The sequence below is a fragment of the Thalassophryne amazonica genome, chromosome 22, assembly GCF_902500255.1.
Source record: "Thalassophryne amazonica chromosome 22, fThaAma1.1, whole genome shotgun sequence".
NCBI classification, from domain to species: domain Eukaryota; kingdom Metazoa; phylum Chordata; class Actinopteri; order Batrachoidiformes; family Batrachoididae; genus Thalassophryne; species Thalassophryne amazonica.
In genome coordinates, this window is record NC_047124.1 from 12,921,154 (window position 1) to 12,944,165 (window position 23,012).

A 23,012-nucleotide genomic window follows, 5' to 3' on the forward strand; every position below is an offset into this window, starting at 1 on the left:
AAATTTTTGTAGTAGTTTGACTATTCAGGGTCACGGGCGCTCCGGAAACTGTCAGTGGCACAATCTAGAACAACAAATTGGGGGGATAAAGTGCGAGGCCCGCAAGGCCGAAGCCCATAGGCCGGGGATCTGGGGGCCGCTTTAGGCCCCCAGAAGCCAATGGTTTCTAGATAAGCTCAGATGCATTCTGAGCATCCAGAACAGCAATTTTAATGTTTTGAGAAGACCATAAAGTGGACACTATTTGACTTATACAATTTGAAACTGTGGATATAAGTACTTTATTCTGAGAATAGCCAGCATTGATTTTATTAACATCCTGGTGTAAATAAGGTATCACCACATGTGTAGAACTCAATAAGAATGATAGGTTGAGTTTTAAAAAACAACTGCAATGTGGTAAAATGTATTCATAAATATGAAAGAACGGGGTGTTAATAATTATTAACTATCGCATACTGTATTTTTTTCCTCAAGATTTGTTTTTGCATAAGTTTGAAAAAACAACAGATCATAAGTTTAAGATAAATTACTTATCATGAATTTAATTTTCGAAGTGGCACTAATGACAACACTCATACTGAACATAATTTCGCTTGCATAGACTGATTTTGGAGATCAAGCAATAATTGCAGATGGGCTTTCTGAGGTCCCAGATAGCTTTTCTGATTTCCTTTTCTAACTTTCAGAATTTAGTAAATTAGCATATGGTCCATTGATACTTATGTGTAGACACTAGTCCCTAGAGGCAACTATTTTTGGTTTCAAATCTGGGCAAATGCAGTCCCAGAAAATTCAGAATGTGACAAACAAGAAACAGGTGTTGGAAACAAGTCAATGCTGCTAAAAATACAAACTTGCAGGAACAAAGATACTATTCTGTCATGGTTTTGCACATAAGACTGGCATAGCATGTTTCAAGTACACAAATATGTCAGAAGGTGGGGGGGGCATACCATATTCTGTCCCCCCTGGTTGAAAATGTGGGAGGGACATGTCCCCCCTATCCCCCACCAAATTGCGCCCGTGGACACAGTAATACCTCAAACACACCAAGCGCAGATCTGTGATGATGCGTAAGTGACGTATTTGTGTTCCGTCCTTTGTGGCGTGTACCAGAAGCATAATACATTGTGCTGCTAGTTTTTCAGAGATATTTGCTTCTACCTGTTTCCACCTCAACATTGACACTCGATAGTGACATATTTTTTAAACCTTGATTTCCAGAAAAGTAAGATAAAACACCATTAAAATTGGTTAAAAGTAGACATAGTATAAAAATACCTGAAAAGCACAAAATAGTAAATTAGCTTGGTGTAATCAAATTATATTGTACCTTTTAACTGATAGTACTCACCTCCCATTCTTATACTACCTGCAGGGTCAATCCATGCCTTCTCGTCTTTGTAGAAACAGCTTAAGATATTGTACAACCCCTTGTATTTTTCGACTTCCAGTATAACCAATTCACTGTCTACCATTACCACGTCTTCTGGTTTGGTGCCACCAGTTATGGCTTGTTGTTGTTTTAGGGATGAGAGAAGTTGACAGGAAAAACTCACAAATATATGAGTATTTAAAGTGAAGCAGAGCATAGATATGCTGCTGAAACATGCCATTAGTGCTGATGAGCTAGCAAGTATCAACTATAACGGTGGCTATCAGGTCCATCCAGGATGCAGAAGGAGCGCAGACAAATCTGGTGTGTTTATGGAGTAACTTCAAAACCACTCACATGTTGAGAGAGAGAATGAAGAGTGTCTGCACACAGAATCCTTTCTGCTGAGTTTGGTGCCGAGTTTTCCCAAGCAGCGCCTTGTGTCCGTCAGTGAGAAGTCGGCACCAGTCAACGCTCAAAAATACACAGCTACAGATACGATGTCATGATTTATTACATTCTCCACAACCATTCAGCCCAGTTACAACAAGAACCGACTGAGTGCATGCACACAAACAAATGCGTGTGTGCGCTCCGTGTGATTGCAGTATACACACAGTTTATTTACAATGTGTCTGGTGAACATCTTTCAAACACTCGCACCACATCCGGCTTCTTAGCAAGCTGTCGTGCAGTTGTACCAGATGCATCTTCTGTGTCCTGCAATCCGAGGTGCAACAGAGTCCAGACTGCATCTGCATGCTGCCCAATGCATGCCATATGGAGCGCTGGGGGGTGGGGTGGGGCAGAAGTTAACACAACCTTTAGACTGTTAACTGTCATCTACTACTATAAGCAACAGGTTGACCAACATTATGTCCCAAGTTTCTTGAATTGGAGTAATATCGCCACCTGGTACACATTTACCTTTAATGCAGGTACAAAATAATTAATGTAGGTAAAATACAATTTCATCAAGAGCTCTAGTTTATGCATATTTTGTATGATCGGTGAACATTTGAGGAATGACTGCTCATTTTGTTGTGTTCCTATCATTATTTGCATTTCATTTCCTGTGCAGCTGAAGTGTGATTATTTCTACGTACCAGTTCTTCCTTTTTTATCCCGAGCATAAAGATCTCCTCCCAAGTCCAGCAGTGTTTTGACAGTGGAGGTGTGGCCCTCCTATAAAAAAAAACACAAGAAAACATAAAGTCACTCCTGAAATGTGTATATATGGCTATAATAGATAAATTCTGTCCCAAGGAAGAAGATTTGTTCCAAAAATCAGCGCTAACCTTTGAGGCATAATGCAGGGCCGTGAGCTGGATGTCAGTCGCCGTCTGATTCACATCTACTTTGAGTTCTCGCACCAGGAACTGCAGTGCCTCCTCCTGGCCGGTGACTGCAGCCTGATGCAGCGGCTGAGTGCCGACTGTGTCCGCTGCAGTTGGACAAGCCTGCAGGTAAACACAGTTCAGGTCATCACTGTGCTGTTCGCAAAGTTCGGGACAGTACTGAGAAGGAGACGCTCTCTACCTGGTGTTTCTCTAAAAGCAGCCTGGCGATGGAGATGTGCCCATTTCTGACGGCGTCCATGAACGGCGTGACTCCACAGCTGTCGGTGCTGTCTGGAGCGTAGTCACATCTAGAAGCAGGACGGTGAAAATCATTAAGTGGGAGAGAGCCGTAAAGTCACGTGTGTCCGAGGCAAAGATCAGCACAAGTCGAGAAAGGTCAAAGTCATGCCACTCAAATGGTCAATGGACTCCATTTCTATAGTGCTTTTCCTTGTAGTGCAGAAGTTTAAAGAGCTTTACAGTGATGCCTCACATTCACACACATAACAATACTGGTGTGCTTCCATGCAAGATGCTCAACTGTGTACCAGGACTCACTAGGGAAGGACCTCGCTCAATGGACCTTAGTGATTTTCCTGTCTGACTGGGAATCGAACCACATTTCTAACTTCTAGACCATTACCTCCTCATTTTGCTATTTTCAGGAACTCGGCAGGCCTCCCTGCACTTAACGTGGCCCATGCAGACTCAACGGAACGCACTGTCCAGTTTTTATTCTGTGCATGAACAAATGACTCCAAGATTTCGGGGAGGTGACGGTCTAGTGGTTAAGCGTTGGGCTTGAGACCAGAGGATCCTCAGTTCAAATTTTCAGCCTGACTGGAAAATCACTAACGGCCCTTGGGCAAGGTCCTTAATCCCCTAGTTGCTGCTGGTGTGTAGTGAGTACCTTGTATGGCAGCACCCTCACATCGGGGTGAATGTGAGGCATTATTGTAAACCGCTTTGAGCGTCGATGCAGATGGAAAAGCGCTACATAAATGCAGTCCATTTACCAATTATATGTCAAGAATGCATTAAATTCAGCCAGAGCTACATCGAGTTGCTGAGGCGTCTGGAAGTTTACCAATGTCTAGCAACAATTGGCTTTTCCTGACTTTTGCGAAGAAATGTGTCTGCTCGGAGGACTTGGTCTTGAAACTGGTTTTGGAAATCAGCCACCATGTGTTGAGTTGAAACTCAGCACCAAACCCCAGGTGTAAAAACCAGCTGAGCGCCCCCTTGCTGCCATCCAGTTGTTGGCGTGGTACTGAAAACTGAGTGCATTAGAAATTTCTGCCTACCTCTCAAGCAAGATCCTCATGACCTCCTCACATCCGTGCATGGCTGGATGGTGAACAGAAACAACAGGAATTATCTGATGGTACCCAAGCTTTTTCATCCAACCATATTCAATGAGATCTGAGTCTGTTTCACCTGCAGTGTGTAACGGTGTCCTGTGCGTCTTGCTTGCCGTCCTCCAGACTTCAGGAGCGACCAGGAGCAGGTGCTGTATGACCAGAGGATCACCCTCCCTACAGGCGATGTGAAAGGAGTTCCAACCATCCTTGTTGTGTAGGGTGGGGTCGGCGCTGTGGCTCAGTAGCTCCTGAATCACGCCGAGGTTCCTCCGGGTGCAAGCCATCATCAGGGGAGTCCTGATGGACAAGACGTGACAAACATTTATGAAGCCAGTTTTCTCATTCAATGATAAGAAAAACAATCAATAATCTCAAAACATTATTATTAAAAAAAATCCAGTCTGCAAAATTATTATGGCATTCTGGCTACAAACTATATTTGTTTTTAAAGATGTCATGACATAATAATATTGTGTAACAATATAATATCACAATAACACAATATAACACTAGAGCACTGCACTCACAGAGCGCAAACCTCCGTCGACGCTAGTTTCCAAGTCCACAAATTTTTACCTTGGAAAAAATTTCGTGGTCAAAGTCTTGTTAGAAGTAAATAAGCTAAAATATCATACAAAATATGGATCAGAAGGGTTTTTCAATGTTAAAATCAAATAACTGCTAAATCTGCTATTCAGATCAAATTTAGTCTATTCAATGAGAGTGCCATTTTGCACCTCATTGTCACAAATAAGAGTGATTGAGGCACTTCTGATTGAGATATAATTCAAAATGTACACCAAATGTACATCAAATTTTCAATATTAAATTAAAATGTCCATAAAATCCACAATCCGGTGTTGCTGACTGAACGGTCCGCCCCTAAAAATCGGTCCACCTTTTGCATGCCACATTTCAGACCACAGCAGCACGTCTGAAATGGAGTCTCTTCACCCAAATCAATCAAAGGGATTAATGGGATTATTAACCATCAGATGATAAAGGTAAAACCCCTTAAATCATTCTAAAGTCAGTTTTAAGCAGAAACGAGGCGAAATTCCGTGACGCGTTGAAATGTCCGACGCGCAATGAACGCATCAGCTAGCGGCTCTGTGCTCTGATCGCTTCCGCTGCCTTTTCTGATGAAATAATGCTGAATTTATGTGGAAATGATTGTTGTACAAAAGCTTCAGATATCTGTCGCTGAGATAGATGGCTGGTGTGCAGTTTGGGGCAGAAACTAGGTGTGAATCTGTGAACCGCGTCATCAGGGGGGACCGATTTTTAGGGGGACTGTTCGGTCTCCAACACCGGATCAGATCTGGATCAAACTTTGTCAGGTGATAGTGAGTGCCGGTCTGCACCTCACTTTCAAATAGATTTATTAATTTGCACCAGACAGTGGGGCACGTTTGATGAAGATATAATGTAAAATATACAGTAAATGGGGTTTTCAGTGTTAAATTTAAATGGTCACAAAATCTGTAATCTGGATCAGATCTGGATTAAATGTTGTCAGTCAATAAAGGATACCATCCTACATAACAATCTCAAATATGAAAGAAATTTGATCTTTTTTGAATGTTATGCATTTTTGAAAATTTGTTCAATGTTAAAGATAGCAGTTTTTCCAATTTTCCAAGATTTTTCCTGACTTTGACCTATGACTGACAATTCAATCCCTTCTTGCCTATCAGGATATGAATCTTCAGTAAAACTGTCATAACGATACAGTATATGAAAAATTGTGGGCTCTAGGCTATTCACAAACACAAATGGGCGAAAACAACCTCCATCAAGTGTTCTTTACATTTTACAGACACAAATTAAGTGTTGTTTTCTATGTTTTATTACATGCTGATTCTATTCCAAGTCCCAACCACAATTATATTTATTTCATTTTTTGGCATATCTATTTTTTAATTAGACATCAAACAATAAAAGTGTGCACAACTTGGTGCTTTTACTTTTAAAACACAGAGTGAAGCCAAAGAAACTCCAGACATCGGGGTGACTCATCTTTTAAAAACGTGACTTTCACGCAGCAGATATATTTAGAAAAGTAATTAGTTATGTTGTACTTTAATCTCTACATTTAGGTTGAAGAAAGGAAAAAAAAAAAAATCTCTCCTTCGAGCCGGATTCGAACCAGCGACCTAAGGATTTCAGCATTGAACCTCTACAGTCCTCCGCTCTACCAACTGAGCTATCGAAGGGAACTGATGTCCTAACCCAGATGTGGTCTATATAAACTGGACAGTGGGCGCTAGCAGCTCATATATTTTAGAAACAAATTTTTGTATTTTTTCTGGGACGGTTCTCGTTATTAGTAGTCTTCCTCACCAGTCAGCTTTCTTTAAACTGTCCACTTTAGCTCCTTCTCGGAGCAGATAGCTCACGCAGGCCTGGTGGCTCATCGACGCCGCTTCGTGCAGCGGCCGCTTGTAGTCGCTGTTGTACACCTCCACGTCCACGCCGATCTGCTTTACCAGATAATCTACGACGTCCAGGTGTCCGTGTCTGGCGGCGTAGTGCAGCAGCGTGTCCCCGGAGCGGCCGAAATGTGCAACCCTGACTGTCTGAGTCCATCCGCACGATCGTATCTGTCTGTCCAAAGAGTCCAGCTGTCCCTCCTGAGTGAGTTTCACCAGCTGCTTTGACGCTTTTTCGTCCATGTTGCTTAAAATGTGACCAGCAGACACTCCGAAGTATTTGAAATCATGCTGGCTTGTTTACCAGCGCTCTTATTTTGCCAAATATATCGTGGCCAACCGTGATCACACACATTGTCTTTGTAACATATGTGTTCTTGAATTAATTTTACTGTTAGCACTTTAAAACTGCTTTTAAGTACAGTACGTTGATAATTATTAGTTTATTACTGTGTTCTAACGTAGTATGGCAACAAAATAAAACCCAATGGATTAGTTTTAGTCGTCCTAGCCAGCAGACCCGCCACTTGAGAATTGTGGGAAGTGTAGTTTTTATTCGTGGTGGCGAACGTGGAACGTTTGAGGGTTCGAATCAAGTGAAATAGATTCGATATTTTGGAACGATCAAAACGGTGCCACTGACATGTCGTGGCCAAATGCATTTTTAATTTACAAAGAATAAAAAGAGTTGTGAAGTTAAAACAGTCACTGTGTTGAAGCTGAGAAAGTCCAACATTTCCTGAGATAATAATGGAATATTGTTTGAGAAAATGAAACTTTGTTTTCAGGAGGAAGCACATACGAGGTCTATTAGAAAAGAAACCAACCTTTTTATATTTAAAAAAAACTATATGGATTTGAATCGTGCAATTACGTCAGACAAGCTTGAACCCTCATGCGCATGCGCATTCACGCCTGTCGGTTGCGTTCGCCTGTGGGCAGGCTTTGAGTGAGCACTGGTCCACCCCCCTCGTCAGAATTCCTTTGTTTGACTTCTTCCTGAGAGACTGGCGCTTTGCTTGATCAAAATTTTTTCTGAAACTGTAAGGCACATCCAAGTGGACACCATTCGAGAAATTCAGACGGTTTTCGGTGAAAATTTTAAAGGCTGATGAGAGATTATGGAGTGTTACTGTCGCTTTAAGGACTGCCCATGTAGCCGGACAGCGCGCCGCGCCCCGAGCCGCCGTCGTCAGCCTGTTTCAAGCTGAAAACTTCCAAATTTAAGCCTCTGTTGACCCAAGACGTCATGGGAGAACAGAAAAGTTTCAAAAGAGGTCAGGATCAGCAGTTTATCTGGACATTCCACTGTTAAAGGAGATTTTGTAATGAAAGACGTGCGGACGGATTCGCGCAAAATCTCCTTTAACAGTGGAATGTCCGGATAAACTGCTGATCCCGACCTCTTCTGAAACTTCTCTGTTCTCTCACGACGTCCTGGGTCAACAGAGGCTTAAATTTGGAAGTTTTCAGCTCGAAACAGGCTGACGACGGCGGCTCGGGGCGCGATGCGCTGCACGGTGCCGTGGGCTGTCCTTAAAGCGACAGTAACACTCCTTAATCTCTCATCAGCCGTTAAAATTTTCACCAAAAACCGTCTGAATTTCTTGAATGGTGTCCACTTGGATGTGCCTTACAGTTTCAGAAAAGATTTTGATCAAGCAAAGTGCCAATCTCTCAGGAAGAAGTCAGACAAAGGAATTCCGACGAGGGGGGTGGACCAGTGCTCACTCAAAGCCTGCCCACAGGCGAATGACGCAACCGACAGGCGTGAAAAAACTCACGCATGCGCACGAGGGTTCAAGCTTGTCTGACGCAATCACATGTGATTCAAATCCATATACACTCAACACTTTTGGTTTTGCTCCCATTTTGTATGAGATGAACTCAAAGATCTAAAACTTTTTCCACATACACAATATCACCATTTCCCTCAAATATTGTTCACAAACCAGTCGAAATCTGTGATAGTGAGCACTTCTTTGCTGAGATAATCCATCCCACCTCACAGGTTTGCCATATCAAGATGCTGATTAGACACCATGATTAGTGCACAGGTGTGCCTTAGACTGTCCACAATAAAAGGCCACTCTGAAAGGTGCAGTTTTGTTTTATTGGGGGGGGGGGGGATACCAGTCAGTATCTGGTGTGACCACCATTTGCCTCATGCAGTGCAACACATCTCCTTCACATAGAGTTGATCAGGTTGTCAATTGTGGCCTGTGGAATGTTGGTCCACTCCTCTTCAATGGCTGTGCGAAGTTGCTGGATATTGGCAGGAACTGGTACACGCTGTCGTATACGCCGGTCCAGAGCATCCCAAACATGCTCAATGGGTGACATGTCCGGTGAGTATGCCGGCCATGCAAGAACTGGGACATTTTCAGCTTCCAAGAATTGTGTACAGATCCTTGCAACATGGGGCCGTGCATTATCCTGCTGCAACATGAGGTGATGTTCTTGGATGTTGGCACAACAAAGGGCCTCAGGATCTCGTCACGGTATCTCTGTGCATTCAAAATGCCATCAATAAAATGCACCTGTGTTCTTCGTCCATAACAGACGCCTGCCCATACCATAACCCCACTGCCACGATGGGCCACTCGATCCACAACATTGACATCAGAAAACCGCTCACCCACACGACGCCACACACGCTGTCTGCCATCTGCCCTGGACAGTGTGAACCGGGATTCATCCATGAAGAGAACACCTCTCCAACGTGCCAAATGCCAGCGAATGTGAGCATTTGCCCACTCAAGTCGGTTACGACGACGAACTGGAGTCAGGTCGAGACCCCGATGAGGACGACGAGCATGCAGATGAGCTGCCAAATTCTCTGAAAAGCCTTTGGAGACGGCTTATGGTAGAGAAATGAACATTCAATACACAAGCAACAGCTCTGGTTGACATTCCTGCTGTCAGCATGCCAGTTGCACGTTCCCTCAAATCTTGCGACATCTGTGGCATTGTGCTGTGTGATAAAACTGCACCTTTCAGAGTGGCCTTTTATTGTGGGCAGTCTAAGGCACACCTATGCACTAATCATGGTGTCTAATCAGCATCTTGATATGGCACACCTGTGAGGTGGGATGGATTATCTCAGCAAAGAAGTGCTCACTATCACAGATTTCGACTGGTTTGTGAACAATATTTGATGGAAATGGTGATATTGTGTATGTGGAAAAAGTTTTAGATGTTTGAGTTCATCTCATACAAAATGGGAGCAAAACCAAAAGTGTTGCATTTATATTTTTGTTGAGTGTAGTTTTTGAAAAAATAAAAAGGTCGGTTTCTTTTCTTATAGACCTCGTATATGTTCAATTATGGCCTGACACAGGTCAAAATAGCATTTTGCTTTGCTTTAGACAATATCCACATTAACATATCTAAGAAGATGGCTAGCAAGGCTCGGCTTTACAGACATCGCAATTTATGCGAACTTGATATTTTGCAATGCATCACCAAAATAGGGTGGCCAGATGTCCTCCTTTTTACCACAAATTGCGATGGTTTCCGGCGTTGTTATTGACAGTCCAGCTTCAGTTTTGAAATGTGTGTTTTAAAATATGCATGTTTCAAATATGCATTTCAAAACTGAAGCCGAACTGTCAATAACAACGCCGGAAACCATCTCAATTTGTGGCAAAAAGGAGGACATCTAGTCACCCTATTGCCAAATAATTAACGCTCCCCACAACTCTATGAATATGTGGTATATAGACTAGCTGAACCTTGGCTAACATTATTGCTGTCTCAAGTGAACAAAGTTGTTTTTTTTTTTTCCTCTCTATAATAAGCAACAGTGACCTCCAGTGGCGACCTTGCAATTAGCAACAAGTCTTTCGAAGCAACTTGATAGCTTGTCTTTATTTTATTTGGGGTTCAAGCTCTGCTGGGCTGTTGGCCACCTGCTGGGCATGTCGGGTATTGCTCCAGAATAATCATCGCACGTATGATATAAATTAGGAGCAGGTGTGATTGAAATTAGCTTATTTATCAGTTTCTGTAAGTTCCAAAGTTTGTTGGCCACCAAGGCTACTATAATGGCTTGTAAAAAAAAAAAAAAATCCAACAAGATTTTGGATTTGCAGGAGTGATGTTGTCTGTGGTGAAAGTAATCCCACAAACATATTTCAGAATGCAATTTCTTACATTCTTTGAATAGGTAAAATAGCTCAGACATTTTAATACTATTTTTTAAATTCAAAGCATGACTTCTGCCAAGAGGAGGAGATTATGTTTTCCCAGCAGATGTGTTGAGAGCTAATGCAGTTTCTGGCACGAAGATAGTGAGGAATCAGCTGCAGTGAGCAAGATGAGTCACATCTGGAGGCAAAAGGAAGAAGGGAAAAAAGCTGGGAGAAGAAAAAAATGGGATTGTTGGTGAGGGTTGAGCCTCAGTCCTCAGTGTTTTTACAACATGGACCACAAACGCCAGGATCTAGTCTGACCAACTCCACTGCTGTGTTTTCTCGTGAGTACATGTTTATTATGTGCTTTAAATAGTACTGACTGATTATTTCTAGCACACCAGTCATTTGTGTTGTTGCACTAAGACATTGCTGTTTTTCCAGAAAGTTGCTTTATATGCATTTTATTTTGTACCTTTTCTTACAGCCTCATTGAATAGGGGAAACTTTTTGTCCTGCAACAATAATAATAATAAAAAAAATCAATATTTTAATAAAATAGAAAATCTGTAAATGTAACCAAATGGTTTTAGCTTTAGTTGCTTTGATGCATATCATAATATTAATTATGGATTCTCTGGCAAAGAAAAAAGCAGTTCTTGATTGACAGAAATGTAAATAAACTAAACAATTTGTTAGACAGTTTCTTTCTTAAATAAGAATTTTCTCGTTTTCTGTTTTATATTTTAAACCATTTAAAACCAGATTATATTTCGTTTTGTTGAGTTTTCCATCATCAGCTCTGAATCAATATTAAAATGGTTTAAACTGAATTCAGTGTGTTTACATTAGATGTGGTCTGTATTAAGCAGTTTTTAAGATGTTTTATTTCATAGATAAATTGGTTTAAATGCTTTCAAGTTGCTTTAAACAGCCATTAAATCAGTTCAACACAGATAGCAGCTGTTTTCAACTGGTTTGAAATATTATAAACCAGAGGTGCCCCATTTATTTTCTTTGAAGGACTATAAATTAATGTGCATGGAGGGGTGCAGACAAAAAAATCAGTATTGAGGTGGGGATTATGTACTTATTGCATTTATCATGTTTTATCGGATATTAACATTATGAATCTAAAATAAAAATTCAACATACTAAATGCATAACTCTTTAGTTTGTTTAACAGTGATTTATTCATTTGCAAATTGATTGGCAATTGCCATTGTGGGCCGCATTTAGCCCATGGACCCCCAATTGAGCAGCTGTGGTCTAAACCAATGGAAAAGTAGTTTAAATTCATTTTAAATGGGATCATTTTGTTGTGAGATCATCACACATATAAGTAGAGTTTGAGCATGAAATGGGATGCTGTGTTCTGCATTTATTTTTGTATTTATTTATTTTTTGCTTATTTTTTTAATTTTTGAGACTAAACTCTGAAACAGTTGTGCAAAATAATCAGGTGCAAAAAAACAGAATTGCATTGCATTGACTATTTCTGGCCAAATGAACATATGATGCAACATATTTGTTCATGTCATTAGTTAAAATCAGTAAAAACATTGATGTTATAACATTCAAAGTATCAAGCGTCGAGAACATGAGTGCATTTGTAACTTGCATGGACTGTCGTCTTCATCCAAACCGGCAGTGGCATCTTGGACCTTTGTGTTTCCTGGAAGGTCCCTCTGAAGCAGATCAGTTCCAGATGTTGTGAGCTGCTCTAAACAGCGACGAACAAAGAGAAACAAATGCACACACACTACGGGCTCTGTTCCACTCCTTCTGACGGCCCGATGCACGTTTCTGAGAGAAACTGAAGCGTACAGATGGACTCGTCATAATTAATATATCTTCATAAGTGATTGCTGATCACACGTGAGGAGAAACTGCAGACGTCATTTTGTGTGATGTTACAACATCTGGAAGGCAAACACATTTCAGGAAAAGTGCAACCACATGTGTTGACCAGTGTCTCTCTGCTGAATATGCAGTCTGCCGGTCCATAAGTATTTGGACAGTGACCCACTTTTTTGCGGCGTTGCCTCATAAAATGAAACAGTCAACATGTGTTTGTAGTTCAGACTTTCAGATTGAATTAAAGTGTTTATTTAAAAAAAAAATACTGCATGAAACATTTAGGAACACTGAATTTGCATGTGTAGCTAAAATGCGCGTGCACTGTGTCCATTTCATTATTCTCTTTATTTCAGCTGCGTTGCCAGATTTTGATCCTGCAGGAAATAAGCTGATCCGTCACCTTTCTGGTGCACATCACTCACTCGTAATGTCAATAAATTATTCACTTTCAGTTTGTATAAAACCCCACTTTATTTGAGGCTTTCTTTTCAGTTTCTTTGCAGGCGTCGCTGGACACAAGCGTGAACGATGGCGCTTCTGAGAAAAAGTAAGTGAAAGTGTGGTCTCAGTTGGCATATGACCTATATATTTGATAGTTTAACTAATACTACTTTTTTTTTATTAAGCAAGCACCCAGTGGCTCTCGAATCTGATATGATCTGATTTTTCAGATTAGTTACGGCACCTGGATGAGAGCCGAAAGAGAAAAAATGTGCAGATGGGCATTTGATCTCTTTTCTGACAGGCACCTGGTGTGCAAGGAAAACAATAAAATATCACCTCAGCAGGAACATAAAAAATTTGGGTTTTGACTGAGATTTGTGGCAGAGAGCAGTGAAACCTAAAATGATCTGAGCTCTGTTTGTTAGAGGGATAAATCCATTTTAAAAAACGTGATGCATGTTTTATTTTTTTTTAACATATCTCCAAGTAAACTTTTAATAGAAAGAGTTTTAATTTGATTGGCAAGATCAACTTAATCAAGTTCAGTTTTTAAGTACACATCCCACAATAATCTCATTTTTACAAACTAGAGGCACACATGACTGAGTACATACTTCCAGCACACATGACTCAGTACATACTTCCAGCAAAGCTCCACAGTACCCTGTTAGTCCTTTATCACCTATGCCTATATTTGAGCAATTTCCTCTTAAATGACAAACCCATGCAATAAAAATGTGATGGAAAACCTTTTAGAACTTTATTTACAAGATATTTCCATCGCTACCCCTCCACTCAGGGGCTTTTGAGCAAGGCGCTTAAACCCAAGCTGCTTGTTCTCGGCAGGTTCCATGTGTGAATGTGAAAAGGACCGAACAAGAGAGCATTACGCTCAGCACAACTACCCTGTCAACAAATAGGTTTCTTAAAATGATGTGTTTTACACTTCTAGACCACCATACCAGTAGACTCTATTTCATTCAGATTCAATCAGGATTTTGTCCGGGTCATATTTTACACCAGCTGGACACGTTTGAAAATCTGAACAGTTAAAACTCTGTCAGTGTCTCTTGTTCTGTGCCAGTTAATCAGGTTCTCTTGGTACTGCTGGTGCTGACGGTGTGCGTCCTCCTACACAGCAAGCTGCTCAGACCCTCCAGTCAGCACAAACTCTCAGGTAAACCAACTCTATCCAAATCAAGTTGATCACCACCAATGCAGCTCATTTATACTACGATATCGTTGATTTAATACTATGACAGGTTTGATCTGCCACTATCTGGAGTGGGACCATTGCACCATTAGCTTTCTGTCATAGTGAGGGGCATTCTAGATGTCTCAGGTCAGGAGGTCAGATGTGGGACACTCCGTTGCCAAGCATGTCTGTGCAACGACCTCATGAGTCTCTCGATCTCAAACGTCGAGGACCCAGCTCTACTGCCACAAACAGGCATACATGACCATGACCAGAATGCCACTGAAAGCCTGGATCTTATTCTTGAACCTGTGGCACATCGTCTGCAAATTCAGCATAAACAGTCAAGGTTTTTGATTAAATTATTTTGCTGTTTACTTTAATTCATCATGTAGCTGTTCCACATTCATAACAGATAAAACTAATACTTTGTAGTCAGATGTCTCATTGACACTTCACGCTGTTCTGTGCAGAAAACAGTAAGATGGTCTTCTACTGGTTTTCTTCTCAGATCACCGGAAGGGCGCCGATAACACCGCTCGGGCTGCAGCCGTGAAACCTTCAGAGCCCGATAATTTTGTGCCCATCATCATCTGCGCATCAGAGGAGCGTATGGGTGCAACCATGGCAACCATCAATAGTGTCTATAGCAACACGGATGCCCGCGTGATCTTCTATATTGTTACTCTGCGTGATTCCGTCAAACTGACAAGGTCTGGAAGTGTCTGCAGTCATGCATCTGCAACTGTTTTCATACAAGTGTATGTCATAGTGTTTTCCAGGCCACCAGGGTTTTTCCCAGATAATTAATTTTACCAACATGTTCCATAATTTAAATTATTTAAAATGTGTGATTTATCATTGTAAGCTCTGATAATTGTACAGGATTAATTTTGTGTCAAAAGCATCAACTGAAATTTCCTGCATACTATGAATCATACATTTAAACTATGAGAATTGTATGGGATTATATTTGTGTCAGTGTACTATGAATCATTAGAGCACTTGGTGAAATTCTGTTGTACTTGCATTAATGGGAAATGTCCACTAGGTGGAGATATTGCTCCATTTAAAGAAACTTGAGTACAGTGCTATGGGACACGTCAAATCTGTTGCTTATAGTAGTAGATATGTATAAATCATGAGAATTGTATGGGATTATATTTGTGTCAAAAGCGTGTACTATGAATCATTAGAGCGCTTGGTGAAATTCTATTGTACCTGCATTAATGGGAAATGTCCACTAGGTGGAGATATTGCTCCATTTCAAGAAACGAGTACAGTGCTATTGGACACATCAAATCTGTTGCTTATAGTAGTAGATATGTATAAATCATGAGAATTGTATGGGATTATATTTGTGTCAAAAGCATGCACTATGAATCAATAGAGTGCTTGGTGAAATTCTGTTGTACCTGCATTAATGGGAAATGTCCACTCAGTGGAGATATTGCTCCATTTCTAGAACTTTGAGTACAGTGCTATGGGACACGTCAATTCTGTTGCATATAGTAGTAGATATGTGTAAATCATGAGAATTGTACGGGATTATATTTGTGTCAAAAGTATGCACTATAAATCAATAGAGCGCTTGGTGAAATTCTGTTGTACCTGCATTAATAGGAAATGTCCACTAGGTGGAGATATTGTTCCATTTCTAGAATCTTGAGTACAGTGCTATGGGACACGACAAATCTGTTGCTCATAGTAGTAGATATGTGTAAATAATGAGAATTGTACGGGATTATATTTGTGTCAAAAACATGATCTCCAATTTTATAGGTACCACCAATCAGTTTTAAACCAGAAGAAATGCATGACATTAGATTTGTGACAAGAATGTCAACTTAAATTTCTTGGGTACCACCAGTGGTCTCCAAACTATTCCAGAAAGGGCCGAGAGGGTGCAGGTTTTCTTTGCAGCCACTGACTTCAGCAGGTGATTTCACTGATTAACATCACTTGGAGCAGGTGGGATGAGTTCATGAGTGAAATCACCTGCTGGAGTCAGTGGCTGCAAAGAAAACTTGCACCCTCTCTGCCCTTTCTGGAATAGTTCGGAGACCACTGGGTACCACCAATCAATTTTAAACCATGATAATGGTATGGGATTAGATTCCAAACACTGTAGATTTAAACATGTTGGGCATAGGTTATAATAATAAATAGCATTTCCAGATACAATTTCATGGTATTTGTGAATATAAAATCAAGTTATTATGCAATCATGACTCACATTTACTATTAAACCCAGAGTGAGGAAAACCACAAAGCAGCCTAATCTCACTTTCCTCACAGGCAGTACATACAGAAGACGAAACTGAAAGCCATCAACTACAAGATACTGGAGTTTAACCCCATGGTTCTTCGAGGAAAGGTGAAACCAGCCACTTCCCGACCTGATCTGCTGCATCCTGTGAGTCCTGGGTTTGGTTTTGCATGCAAACATTATGCATGCACAGATGAACTTCTGACATTATTTACAGTTTTGAAATTAACTTTGTTTTTGTTTTGCAGCTCAACTTTGTGCGCTTCTACCTGCCTATGCTAGACATCAACCACAAGAGGGTGATCTACTTAGATGATGATGTCATTGTGCAGGGTGCGCATGCATGCAAATTAAAATGCCATCAGGAACAGACCCAGGATTGAACCTGAAATCTGGATCTGGTGGTCAGACAAATGTTAAACTAATTGAGTTATTGTTAAGTTTTCTGAATGCTCTTGGGCTGTCTTGGATTTTCTTTGTATTTTGATTTACAACATAGGCGGCTCTAAGTCGGGGCTTGTTGGGGCTGTTGACACCCCCCCCCCCCCCCCATTGATTTCAGAAGCCTCACCACAACACTATTGAAAAATTAACATTTGCCATTCAAAATCCAGTGGTTTCAGTTTTCATTTATTACCACCACCACTGTTCTCTGACTGATTTTGTCCTCTGGTGCCCCTGGTTTGCGTAGCATCCACGTTGTTTATGCATAGCATTTGGATCAGCTGAGCAAGTTCTTGTCAGTCACATAATGCAAAAATGTGTTGGGATTTTTTTCTTCATTATACTGTTTGCTTTGATGTGCTAGCATGATTAAACATGGATTGTTTCTTTATCAGACAACTCAGCTCAGGAAATAGAACCTAAAATTTAGAGGTAGCCTATAGTATGTCTTTTGTTCTGATTTTAGGTTTTGCGAAATTTACCAAATTTGCATTTGTGTTCTGTAAGAAGGGTGATTGTTTCAGTTTATTAATTTATATAGCGCCAACTCACAACAAAGTCACCCCAAGACGCTTCACACAATTCACAACAACACAAATTAATCTAAAATCAAAATTAAAAGCAAGAAAAACACAATAAAAAGATAAAACGTAGAATAAAAAGAAATTACAAAGCAAACACAAACAGATTAAATTAATGATAAGAGTCTAAAAAAGTGGTTCTTCAGTCTTGATTTAAAAGTCTCCACCGTGTCAGACTGCCGAATAACAGCAGGTAGATTGTTCCAAAGAGTCGGACCATGGTAGGAGAAGGCTCTATACCCCACAGACCTCTTGTTCATCCTCGGAACACACAGAAGCCCTGCGCCCTGCGAACGCAAGGGCCTCGCAGCTACGTAGGGCTTAACCAAGTCTGCCAGGTAGGAAGGTGCCAGTCCATGAACAGTTTTATAAACCAACAATAAAACTTTAAAATCTGATCTGGCAGAAACCGGTAGCCAATGAAGGGATGCCAGAATGGGAGTAATGTGATCAAACCTTCTACATTGCTATGATTTTTAAACAATTGCTATTGCTAGTCCTATCTGTTCTGTGTTGTATGTGTGACTTAACATGTATGGAATAAAAAATAATTGAAATTTAATTGAAAAAGCACATTTGCAAGTTAACTACAAATCTGTCATTCCACCACTAAATAATCATGCCCCACCAAGTAAAACATCTCTGGAGCCGCCATTGATTGAAGCATTATAGTTACACAGATTATAAAGTGTGTATATATTCTATATCATTTGCGGTTTTTCTCATTTTTCAGGTGACATTAGCAACCTGTTCCACGTTAGACTGAAGCCAGGCCACGCTGCTGCTTTCTCCACAGACTGTGATCTTTCCACCACACATGAGATTGTGCGCAGCGTCGGCATGCAGGTCAGCAACTTTTATTTCTTTAGGCATTTCAAGGGGGGATATTTTTACCATCGTACTATCCAAATTCCTAGAACCCCACTTCTGTTGGTAACCCTGACATCTGTGCTTGTGCTGCAGACAACCTACATGGGTTTCCTGGACTACAGGAAGCAGGAGGTTAAGGATCTGGGTATCAACCCAGGCGAGTGTTCGTTCAACCCTGGTGTGTTTGTAGCAGATATGAGTGAGTGGAGGAAACAAAAGATCACCAAACAGCTCGAAAAATGGATGGAGGAGAATTTCAGGTAAAAGCAGTGATTTTGGACGGCCATGTGGAGAAAGTTAAAGGTCAATACCGTATTTATCCATGTTGGAGCCCAATATAATCAGTTTGTATACAGGAAACCACTTTGAAAAACATTCAATTGGGGTGACTCAGTGGTGTGTGTGTCTGTGTTCCCAGAGTGAGACCATAGTATGCCAGCATTGTGACTTCCCCAACTGAAACCAGTGTTAGTCTCTGTAAACTGCAAGTCCAATATAGGCCCAGAGGCCCATTGGTGCTGGCGATTATGCCCAGATACTTCGGAAGTAGATGAGAGTCTATGACTTCCCCTGGACAGGACGGGAATCTAATGTAGGCTACTTCCCCAGCCAAGCCTCATACCCATTTACAGTTGGCTGGATGGGTACAATACAAATAAAGAGTCTTGATGAAGGGCACTGAACCAAGTCAAGTCAAGTCAAGTATGGCTTCTCCAGACACATCTGTCCAGTTACCACGTGACTCCACAAGCAAGTTAAACACTTTCACTACATACAGATAGACTTCTGATGGTTGAATCCAGGAAGTTGTGAAAAGCTTGAATCTTAGTCTTGATCCAGGACAATCTCAAACCCAGACACTTTGATTCATCACTCAGCTTCCCAAGTGCTATCACAGTATCCATTGATTCCGCAAAGATCACAAAATCATCTGCAAAGTCAACTTCAGTAAACCATTCCTCTCCAAGAAAAGCACCCAAGTTAGTGGTTTCTACAACCCTACCAGACAGCCAGTCCATGAAAGCATTGAACAGTGTAGGAGCCAGAACACACCCCTGAACTGCACTGCACTGAACCCAGGTCTACATATTGGTAGTTCAACTCCTAAAGTTGTATGTAAAAGTTTGGGCACCCCTGATGATTTCGATCATTTTCCTTTATAAATCATTGGTTGTTTGGATCAGCAATTTCAATTAAATGTATCATATAGCAGACAAACACAGTAACATTTGAGAAGTGACCTGAAGTTTATAGGATTTACAGAAAGTGTGCAATAATTATTTAAACAAAATTAGGCAAGTGCATAAATTTGGGCTCCCCAACAGAAAAAATACATCAATATTTAGTAGATCCTCCTTTTACAGAAATAACAGCCTCTAAACGCTTTCTATATAGTCTGGAGTCTGGTTGAAGGTATTTTAGACCATTCTACTTTACAAAACATCTCCACTTCAGTCAGGTTTGTTGATTTCCAAGCATGGACAGCCTGCTTAAAATCACACCACACACTTTCAATAATATTCAGGTCTGGGAACTGAGATGGCCATTCTAGAACGTTGTTGCTCTGCATGAATGCCTTAGTAGATTTTGAGCAGTGTTTAGGGTCGTTGTCTTGTTGAAAGATCCAGCCCCGGCACAACTTCAACTTTGTCACTTATTCATGAACATTGTTCTCAAGAATCTGCTGATATTGACTGGAATCCATGTGACCCTCAACTTTAACAAGATTCCGAGTACCTGCACTGGCCACACAGCCCCACAGCATGATGGAACCACCTCCAAATTTTACTGTAGGTAGCAAGTGTTTTTCTTGGAATGCCGTGTTCTTTTTCAGCCATGCATACCGCCCCTTGTTATGTCCAAATCACCCAATTTTAGTTTCATCAGTCCACAGCACCTTATTCCAAAATGAAGCTGTATTGTCCAAATGTGCTTTAGCATACCTCAAGCGGCTCTGTTTGTGGCGTGTACGCAGAAAAGGCTTCTTTTGCATTATGCCGTCCTACAGCATCTCTTTGTGCAAAGTGCGCTGTATAGTTGAAAGATGCACAGAGACACTATCTGCAGCAAGATCATGTTGTAGGTCTTTGGAGCAGGTCTGTGGGTTGACTATGACTGTTCTCACCATCTTTCACTTCAGCTTATCTGAGATTTTTCTTGGCCTGCCACTTTGGGCCTTAACTAGTACTGTGCCTGTGGTCTTCCATTTCCTCACTATGTTCCTCACAGTGGAAACTGACAGCTGAAATCTTTGAGATAGCTTTTCTGATCCAGACAACCCATGATTTATAATATAAAGGAAAATCATGAAAATTATCACAGGTGCCCAAACTTTTGCATACAACTGTATATCACTAAACTACCTGCTCTGCACTGGAAGACAGGTGAGTTTATTCATTTTATGTTCCAGTTGTATGTGTTTGAATGTGGCTGTTAATGATATAATGGTTACACACTGTATTAATGGTATAATTCTTGCATATTGTATTAATGGTATAATGGTTTCTTATTGTATATACTGGGCTCTAACGGGTTTACTCACTCTAAGCCAGAAAAATCCCTTCTTCCTTCCACCAGGCACAATATATATAGCAGTACGATGGCGGGTGGCGTGGCAACTCCACCCATGCTAATAGTGTTTCACGACAAATACACCACACTGGACCCACTGTGGCACATCAGACACCTGGGTAAGGCCACTAGCCCTTAAAAAAACAGCTCATGAATAACTGTTCAAGCTATATTTTTAGAAACCTCATGCCCTGTGTGTTCAGGTTGGAGTCCAGATGTTCACTACTCAAAGGACGTCCTAAAGGAGGCACTGCTGCTGCACTGGAATGGCCCATACAAACCCTGGAGTCACCCTGCTGTTCACACAGACCTGTGGATAAAGTGGTTCATCCCAGACCCCTCCGGCACCTTCTCCATGTTTCTACGTTAGAGTGATAGTTGAGAAACTGTGGCATAATAATATTAATAATACAACTTTAAATACAATAAAAACAAAATGTATTATTAATGATAACATAAATAATATAAATTTAATCATATAAAATAAATGTTCAAACTTGTTCAAAAATGTCAAATTATTTTTATTTGTATTATTTAAAATAATAATAGTGATGATGGTTAGATATTTTATAGTAATATACAACTATTTAAATATTATTATTATTATTATTATTAAATATTTAATTATTGATATAATGTGCAAATAGTATGAAAAATATGTTCGTAATATTGTATTGTGTACAAAATATGACTAATGTTTCCTCAAAAATTGAATATTGTGGTGACATAACTGTGAACATATAATATGAGTGAGACAGAATAGTAGCAGGAACTTTACGTCTTAAACTGCGGTATGCTCGATGAAAGTTGCAAACTGATAATTAATTTATAAAATTAATTTTTGCTTTGTAAATATGGCAAAGAAATGTTGACATTAGCCAAATCCATTACTGAGTGTTTCCAAATGCTGATGCCTTCACTGAGATGATTTTTGATAAATCACTGTAATTAAAAAAAAATGTTTGAAGTAACATTTATAGCTGGATGCTCCTGAGCCAAGAAATTAAAAAATAAATAATTAAAAAAGAAAAAAAAAAAGATGTCTTTTATTTTATAGCATTTCATGCTTGTAATCATATTTTAAACTCCACTGTCATTTTTGGGTTTGTTACCTCTGGTAGACTTTAATAAGCAGATAATAGCAGACGTTTTTATAATTTATTTTATTGACTTTAGATCGCATTGCACAAATTTCTTTTCGTGTTGAAATTTTCAAAATAATTTTGAACTCAAATTTTTTTGGGGGGGGGGGGGGGGGGGGGTTGGTTGTTTGGTTGGTTGGTTGGTTGTTTTTGTCGTAAAACAGAACCATCCCTGGTTCTCAAGACCAGGCACCTAAGTGGCTCTACTCTACTCTTTTCTACTCTCCTATTTTACACTTCCTTTATAGATATTTAGATATACCTTTATATACTAGCTTAGTTCCACCTTAGAATTGGAATATAATATATAAAATATACCTTACTGAATTTTCATGTAACAACCCAAAGCCCATCAGTACTTTATATAGTAATTTAGGCTTTAAGTGTCAAATGCTTGTGTTTTGTGTTTGTGTGACAATGGAGCTCACGTCTGTAGGAATCTGATGACATTTTCCTTGTGCGCTGGTGGGTGGTGTTGAACACATCAAAGGTGATGGTCCACATCATGTGGACATCATGTTTGAAGTTCAATGTGTTGTTGAACCACATGTCACTCTGGCAGGATAACAGGGTTGGAAACGTACAGGCTACATACAGTACTATAGTACAGTACTGGGACAGTACCTGAAACATCTGCCAAAAGATAAGACTGCCAAAAATTAGGTTTAAGGGGACTGTTATTTTGAACTTTGTATGACAAACAATAATATGGCCACATGACATCTGTCAATGGAGCTGGTCAATATCATTGACTCAGTGTTTATTTGAGCAGCTCTCGGCTTTTCCAGTTGTCACAACTCAGCTTTTGACTGATGCATTAATGAAACTCTGATCATTTCAATATGTTCAAGAAGCAGCAGCCTCTTTTTGAATGTAAGCAAAAGTGAATCTGGCCAACACAAAATCTGTACATTCTGCCAGACTGTGAGCTGGAACTGTTAAGGTTTCCGAGTCAGATGGCGTCATGGCAAGACTTCAGAAGTCTTTGTATT

At 40.3% G+C, this 23,012-nt stretch overlaps 2 protein-coding genes and 1 non-coding gene across 7 annotated transcripts; 1 reads left to right on the plus strand and 2 right to left on the minus strand.

The window, feature by feature from the left end:
* Positions 1–1,874: 1,874 nt before the first annotated feature.
* ankrd16 (ankyrin repeat domain 16) lies at positions 1,875–7,400 on the minus strand. 2 transcript variants are annotated; one of them, XM_034163024.1, is made up of 7 exons: positions 6,423–7,400; positions 4,156–4,346; positions 4,023–4,065; positions 2,918–3,026; positions 2,677–2,838; positions 2,485–2,563; positions 1,875–2,166 (listed from the first exon to the last, which is right to left on the minus strand). In XM_034163024.1, exons 1-7 carry the CDS (start codon positions 6,752–6,754, stop codon positions 2,003–2,005), a joined length of 1,080 nt encoding a protein of 359 aa, XP_034018915.1. In that variant the 5' UTR covers positions 6,755–7,400; the 3' UTR covers positions 1,875–2,002. The 2 variants fall into 2 exon arrangements, with proteins under 2 accessions (XP_034018915.1, XP_034018914.1); XM_034163023.1 differs by having other exon boundaries at positions 4,156–4,376; positions 6,423–7,397.
* trnay-gua lies at positions 6,208–6,295 on the minus strand. The gene is given in 2 exon segments: positions 6,208–6,243; positions 6,259–6,295. It is a non-coding gene; the product is annotated as a tRNA-Tyr (tRNA).
* Positions 6,568–21,888, plus strand: glt8d2 (glycosyltransferase 8 domain containing 2). Of its 4 annotated transcripts, XM_034163020.1 has the most exons (11): positions 10,889–10,988; positions 12,858–12,911; positions 12,997–13,051; positions 14,033–14,125; positions 14,655–14,856; positions 16,442–16,559; positions 16,661–16,745; positions 18,171–18,283; positions 18,401–18,567; positions 20,885–20,997; positions 21,082–21,401. In XM_034163020.1, the coding sequence occupies exons 3-11, from the start codon at positions 13,033–13,035 to the stop codon at positions 21,246–21,248; spliced, it is 1,077 nt and encodes a 358-aa protein (XP_034018911.1). In that variant the 5' UTR covers positions 10,889–10,988; positions 12,858–12,911; positions 12,997–13,032; the 3' UTR covers positions 21,249–21,401. The 4 variants fall into 4 exon arrangements, with proteins under 4 accessions (XP_034018909.1, XP_034018912.1, XP_034018911.1 ...); XM_034163018.1 differs by lacking the exons at positions 12,858–12,911; positions 12,997–13,051 and adding an exon at positions 6,568–6,716 and having other exon boundaries at positions 10,724–10,988; positions 21,082–21,888; XM_034163021.1 differs by lacking the exon at positions 12,858–12,911 and having other exon boundaries at positions 10,862–10,988.
* The last annotated feature ends 1,124 nt before the right edge of the window (positions 21,889–23,012 follow it).

Coding starts and splice junctions, on each gene's coding strand:
- glt8d2 (XM_034163018.1), top strand. CDS start 10,886: ATGGGATTGTTGGTGAGGGTTGAGCCTCAGTCCTCAGTGTTTTTACAA. Junction 16,746..18,170: donor TGATGATGTCATTGTGCAGG/GTGCGCATGCAT, acceptor CTCATTTTTCAG/GTGACATTAGCAACCTGTTC. Junction 18,568..20,884: donor TGGATGGAGGAGAATTTCAG/GTAAAAGCAGTG, acceptor TCCTTCCACCAG/GCACAATATATATAGCAGTA.
- ankrd16 (XM_034163023.1), bottom strand. CDS start 6,754: ATGGACGAAAAAGCGTCAAAGCAGCTGGTGAAACTCACTCAGGAGGGA. Junction 3,027..4,022: donor ATGAGGATCTTGCTTGAGAG/GTAGGCAGAAAT, acceptor TCCTGCTTCTAG/ATGTGACTACGCTCCAGACA. Junction 2,839..2,917: donor TGCTTTTAGAGAAACACCAG/GTAGAGAGCGTC, acceptor GTTTACCTGCAG/GCTTGTCCAACTGCAGCGGA.